Source organism: Sphaerodactylus townsendi, linkage group LG01, assembly GCF_021028975.2.
Source record: "Sphaerodactylus townsendi isolate TG3544 linkage group LG01, MPM_Stown_v2.3, whole genome shotgun sequence".
Classification (NCBI taxonomy): Eukaryota; Metazoa; Chordata; class Lepidosauria; order Squamata; family Sphaerodactylidae; genus Sphaerodactylus; species Sphaerodactylus townsendi.
Genome location: NC_059425.1, coordinates 45,912,145 through 45,918,144, shown reverse-complemented (window position 1 = coordinate 45,918,144; position 6,000 = coordinate 45,912,145). Strand labels below are relative to the sequence as shown.

At 41.0% G+C, this 6,000-nt stretch overlaps 1 protein-coding gene across 1 annotated transcript in view; it reads left to right on the top strand.

Moving 5' to 3' along the window:
- The first annotated feature begins 784 nt into the window (after positions 1-784).
- BUB1 (BUB1 mitotic checkpoint serine/threonine kinase) overlaps positions 785-6,000 on the top strand; it is a 28,122-nt gene continuing 22,906 nt past the window's right edge. The window contains exons 1-5 of the mRNA XM_048482143.1: positions 785-919; positions 2,629-2,688; positions 2,770-2,905; positions 3,224-3,420; positions 4,399-4,442. Coding sequence (XP_048338100.1) covers positions 864-919; positions 2,629-2,688; positions 2,770-2,905; positions 3,224-3,420; positions 4,399-4,442 — 493 coding nt within the window. The 5' untranslated portion in view covers positions 785-863. The remainder of the gene's footprint in view (positions 920-2,628; positions 2,689-2,769; positions 2,906-3,223; positions 3,421-4,398; positions 4,443-6,000) is intronic.

Genomic DNA, 6,000 nt, shown 5'->3' with positions numbered 1-6,000 from the left:
TTCTATGCCAAACACCCACTCACAACAACAAGAAGCTGCCTAGAAAGAGACCAGAAAACAGGAACAAGACTAAGCTAGCACATTTTATCCCTGATGGGAAGCTTTCTCCATGCAGGGAGTTTTTACAAAGTGGAGCACTCAAAAGAGTAGAGTCTTAGCATTCGACGCTTGACAGCTTGTATAAATCTATAATGCCTCTTACATGCATCCTGAAGCTTGTTTTACCCACATGTACAGGTTCGGCCTCAATAATTCTTGCAACAGCTCTGTGGGTCACTTTTAAAAAAAAACAACTAACTGCTCTAAAAGGCATCCATTTTTCAGCTGCATGCGCACCAAGAAAATAACAGAAAAGTTGGGATGTTTATTTCCCTTCCCAGGCTTTACATCTTCTTGCTCCACTCATTGCCCAAAAGAAAGTGATACCAACTCTGGTCATACTGACGCTGGTTGCTTAGCAGAATCATTGCACCCAAGATAGTGAAGGTGTTCCCAGGCCAGATCTCCCTTCCCAAAGGAAACATTACTCGGGGACCCATAAGGTTTATAGCTCAAAGATGCACGTCTTGTTCTTATTTCAACTTGAGGAAGCAACAGATGGGCAAGAGACTTTTGGGGAGTAGAGCGTTTCTCTCTTTCTACATTACACGCATAGGTAGGATGTCGAATGAAAGCCGGAGGTGACAGCTGCATGCACAGCTACCTCTCTTTCTCCTTATTTCAATGAATGCAACAGGCCGAGGTTTCTGTTGTTCTTCGTTCTGATTGGCTTTCCCTGCTAGTGACGCTACCCAGTCCCGAAGACACCAGGATGCCTACGCGACTGCGCGGGACGATTTGAATTCTAATTCGCTTCGCCCGTTATGGTGGATGCGGCTTTTGCCGAGACGGCGGCCATGGACTTCTCCGCACGCGCACAGTGAGTGACGGGCGGGTAGACAAACGCACTTGCCCCCATTAGGCATCCAGCGTTTAATTATTCTGGGGTCTTCCTTGCGTCTGAAATCCCAGCCCAGAACCATGGAGAAGGGAGAAGATATTCTGTTCATGCTCAGAGACACGCTGGACGCTACCTCGCATTCTGGGGGAGGCACTTCACCTGGGCAGGAAGTGAAGTGCGCAGGAGATGGAAATGAGGAGGCTAAAATTTGGGTAGAATAGAGCATACCCTTTCAGATTCTGGTTGGGGGTTCTGGCTTTATGCGGCTCCTCATAGCTAAAGTGGTTTGCCAGCTTAAACACACCATGGACATGTACGTGGGCATGGGACTCAGCAGCTTTCTTCCCTTTTCATTTTCCCATCCCATCCCTATTGCTTTACCGTTTCCCTACCTTTAGATTAACTGGATCTCTCGTGGGCAGAAATTGGACTTTTTCACGCAGGGTGGGCTGGGCATGGGGAAGTCACACAAAGCAAAGATTTTGTGAGGTTTGTGGATTGAATTTTGTTGAGAAAGATTTGGGGGATTAACTGTGTCACCCATTCTTGTGCCTTCAGCCCTCTCCTTTCTGGGGGTGTTTGTTTCAGCTATTCTAACTAGACCAAGTTTGCCGGTTGTTCTGTTGGTCTTCAGTGCCCTCTTAGATTAACAGTAAATCGGGGTCTGCAACCTGCGGCTCTCCATATGATCATGGACTACAAATCCCATCAGCCCCTGGGATTTGTAGTTCATTAACATCTGGAGAGCGGCAGGTTGCAGACCCCTAGTGCAATAGCATACATAAACACCAATTCAAGGAGCCTCAAGAAAGACTAGTGCATTCATGCCATGAACAGGTCTATAGGTGGTCTCATCTCAAGATCTTCTACCCTCAGCAAGAATAGCCACAACCCATAGGATGCTGTTAATTACCAAAGCAGATTAGAGGACCACACAAGCCATTTACTTATTTCAAATGTTATGTCCCACCTTTCTACAATGCCCAAAGTAGCTTGCAACATGTAAACAACTAAAATCATATTTGAGACATAAGATATATCAAGTTAAAACTGCAACTACTGCAACATATGGAAAAATGCAAAAATAAATCACCTATAGTTTGAGAACTGCTTGCAGGTATGACAGGATGGTCTAGACCTAGGTATAATCTCAGCATATTTAACTGGAAATAAATCCCATAGATCCAGTGGAATTTATTTCTGATTGGTCTATCCATAGTAGTTGGATAGCTAAACCATGTTATGCAATCTTGATGCAACCTTAACAGTGTAGTTCATTCTAAAACAGCCTGTCTCGCTGACAGAACTTAGTCAAGTCCAGAGTAAATGTGATAGATTTGTGAGCTGTAGAGATATACAAAGCAAGGAGAAAAGACCAACACACTCCTTGTTTGGCCTGTCTGGAGTCATGGGAATTCCTGCTCCCTGCCAAGGGAGAAGAATACCAGTTTTTGGTGTGTATAATTCTGAAAAGTTTTATCTAGGCTCAGTCCTAATCTTTGAGCTAGTGGCCCTATTTTCTAATGCCCTAACTTGTGGCACATTTATAGTCAAAACAACACCTCTGTTTGTCTTTGAAAGCCTGTACAAAAATCTGCCAGCTGTAGTCTTCCAGTAGCCCCATTTCTATTAACATGTATGTATTGTGGTCTGGGCAAATACTATACAACTTTATTTTTGCTTTACAGATTATTTGAAGCTCACATACAGAGCTACAAAGGAGATGATCCACTTGATCCTTGGGATAGGTTTGGCTTTATTTTAACTATGTTCTTTAGTCTATATTCTAAATTTACAGCAGACAGTTCACCTGATTGATTTATTTTTAGATACTGTCAATGGGTAGAAGGGCTTTCAGAAGAAGAAGAAAGACTATCAAGTTTGTTGGAGCGGCTTGTGAAGATCTTTCTGGGTGACAAGAGGTACCAGCATGACAGGAGATTCATCCGCTACTGCATAAAATTTGTACGTACACTGGATAGAAGTATAAATTGGCAGAATTTTATGTGCTAAACTGTAACTTTTTAAATGCTCAGTTTTTCTTTTAATCTGTTTTTCTTTTGTTTAGGACAGTTAATACTTAGCCATGATTTTTAGCTTTTTTGTGTTTCAGACAAAGAGATTAAGTTTCAGACAGTGCAGAGAGAGTCAATATGTAACTAGCATCCCTGTCTAGCCCCACAACATTTCATGTGTCTTCCAGGGAACAACAGAGAATTCACTGCTAAGCTAAACTGTTCCTCTGTTTGTCTAAATGTTAATGTTAATTCATATCTTCTTTAGGCTACATTCATTGATGACCCATGTCAATTTTTTGACTATATGTACAGTCAAGGAATTGGTACCCAGTCAGCCAATCTGTATATGGCATGGGCTCAGCAACTTGACATGCAAGGAAAGGTGTCACATGCAAATGCTGTTATACAAAAAGGGATTCACAGTGGAGCAGAACCTGCTGAAAAACTGCATCAGCAGTACAGGTATGTGTGTCTTTGACTGAAGCTTCTCAGTTGCTGTGGAGAGGGTCAGCACAAATAAATTCTGATTCCCCTGTCAAAACTTGTACAGCAAAAAGCATAGGGGCTTTACAAAATTAAGCTGTCACTTGGCATCTTTTTTTTCCTTTGTTGCTTCCCTGCCTTGTTGCTAGGTAAACTCTATTATTCTTTCACTTTAGGAATCAGTATTCTAAGATAAGCAATATCTGGGTACCACAAAAATCTCAATCAGTCAGACACATACCGTGGTATATTATTTCCCCATGGCATCAACTCAGATTTTTATACAGTTAATTGAATAGCAAGAGAGATCACCAGAAATATGAATCATTCTCATTAGTAGAGGAATGACTGAAGTTCTAAAATACACAATGAAAAATCTGCATAGAGAATAGTTTTAAATGCCAAAGAGATGTACAAAGCCATGAATGCTATTTTGTCTGATAGCACAGGGCAGAGGTTCTCAATATAGATTTAAAAAAAGAGGAGAAAGAAGGACAACCTTTTTTAGAACCCTATCAAGGTGGAATGGTACAGAAAAGATGCTGTCAGACACAGGACCTAGGTCTGGGAGGTAAATAATGTTAATTTGTTTGAAAAAGTTGTGAGAAATGCCTAAGTTAGTCAATGTGACAAATAAATTTTTGATATATTTTTTCAGAGGCTTTTTCAGCATTTGACTGAAAGGTTGGCAATTAGATCAGATTGCTTGCTATTTAAGGCAATCAAATCAGTGAAGTAAGATGATCTGAATTTTGGTTACCTTGTATAAGTCATACCTGGTCTAGAAAAAGAACACGATTAGCCCAAGGTTATCCAGTAATTTTCATGGCCAAGTGGAGATTTAAACATGGTCTTCCAGATCCTAGTCTGATATGCTAACCGTTGTTCTATACTGATTTACTTTCTGAGTGTCATCTTGATTATTAGTGCCAGTAACTTTCTTTTTCTTCTATCTAGGTTGTTACAGAGGTGCTTTGGCCAGAATCAAGTTTCAAGTCAAGGTGGGTCCAATTCTACTGTATTTAAAAAGTTAAAATAGCTTGCCCATCCTGTGTATAAAAACAACCAAAACAAACTCTATTACTTTAGGTACAGGAAATTGAAAATGTACATACAGGAAATTGAAGATGTATGTTTCTTCAAGATATAGCAGAAACTTCCTTAACTAGCCTTCAACAATTTTGGCTCTTTCTGATTCAGTGTATCTTTCAATCTTTCTTTCAAACAGTTATTTTCTTTTAGGTATTTTTTTGAAAATACGGGACCTTTTGAGGCTTATCTTTATTATTGGAGACTGATTTTTGAGTATTGTATGTACAATGCCCAGTGTACAATGAGATGTTTATTTGGGTATTTCTCATGACAATCAAGCAGATCCTGAGCCGATCTACTTCACCAGGCCAGCTAATGCAGGCCCCAGACTGTGGACCGATTAGCGCAAAGCTCTTTGGCTCTTGCCTTTCAGCTGGTGCTTCTTGCTTCTCTTAAGCTAACTACCTGCATGCATAAACTTGGAAAACTGGCAGAGGAAGGATATAGCGAGGTTAGGTGTTTGACAGAAAGGATGTAGTTGACTTGGATGCCTTGGGAAGGTAGAGGTGAGCATCACTGTAATGCTATTGAAAACTTGCTATTTGTGACTAGAACAGCAGATGTTAAGGCTGCTCCCCTGTCTAAACACATAGCTCAACCTCTGAGAGCTTTTTTATTGTTGGTCTTGCCTGTTTTGCCCTGCTAGCTGCCACCATGAACTTGTTTGCTTTCTACAGGATATTTGCAGCAGTGGCGTAGTGGTTCAGAGCAGGTGTACTCTAATCTGGAGGAACCGGGTTTGATTCCCCGCTCCGCTGCTTGATGTGTGGAGGCTTATCTGGGGAATTCAGATTAGGGAATCAAACCCAGTTCCTCCAGATTAGAGCACACCTGCTATTAATCACTACGCCACTGATCAAACTAACAACAACAACAACAAAAGATTAATAGGTGATCAAAAGGAGTGAGTGGTTGATAAAGCTACGCTATCGCCAAAAATTTTGCTACATCCGCAGTTCTTTTAGTACAGCGATCATTCAGGAGTAGACATATCTTGTCTTGGTCGGAAATGGCAAGACATGAATTAATGTGAGGTTCAATGTAATGACTCCTGAATTCTGAATAGCGAGAACAGTACAAGAGTATATGAGCAGTTGTTTCCACTTGGTTGGTCCAACACTGACAAGTTCTTGCTTGTAATGGGACCAAAAGAAATCTGCCCCGGAGAACAGCAGAGAGGAGTACATTGAGACGTGTATGCATAAAAAAGCGTCTCAGTAATGGGGATGAGAGATTTTTAAAGTAGGCCGGATGGGGTCCATCAGGTGGAGGAACTCAACGATGAGCAAGACCTGTTAGTTTCAGATAGCAGTTTTTGTCTTTCCAAATCAAGTACTCTTTGTTTTAAAATGTGAAAGGTACTGATCTCATCCGAGTTGGAAAAAAATTCCACAGAAAAACCTAAGGTCGTAATATAATTTGTAATTTGTTGGTTCCATTTGGAGTGGTATGAATCAGTGAGCATGT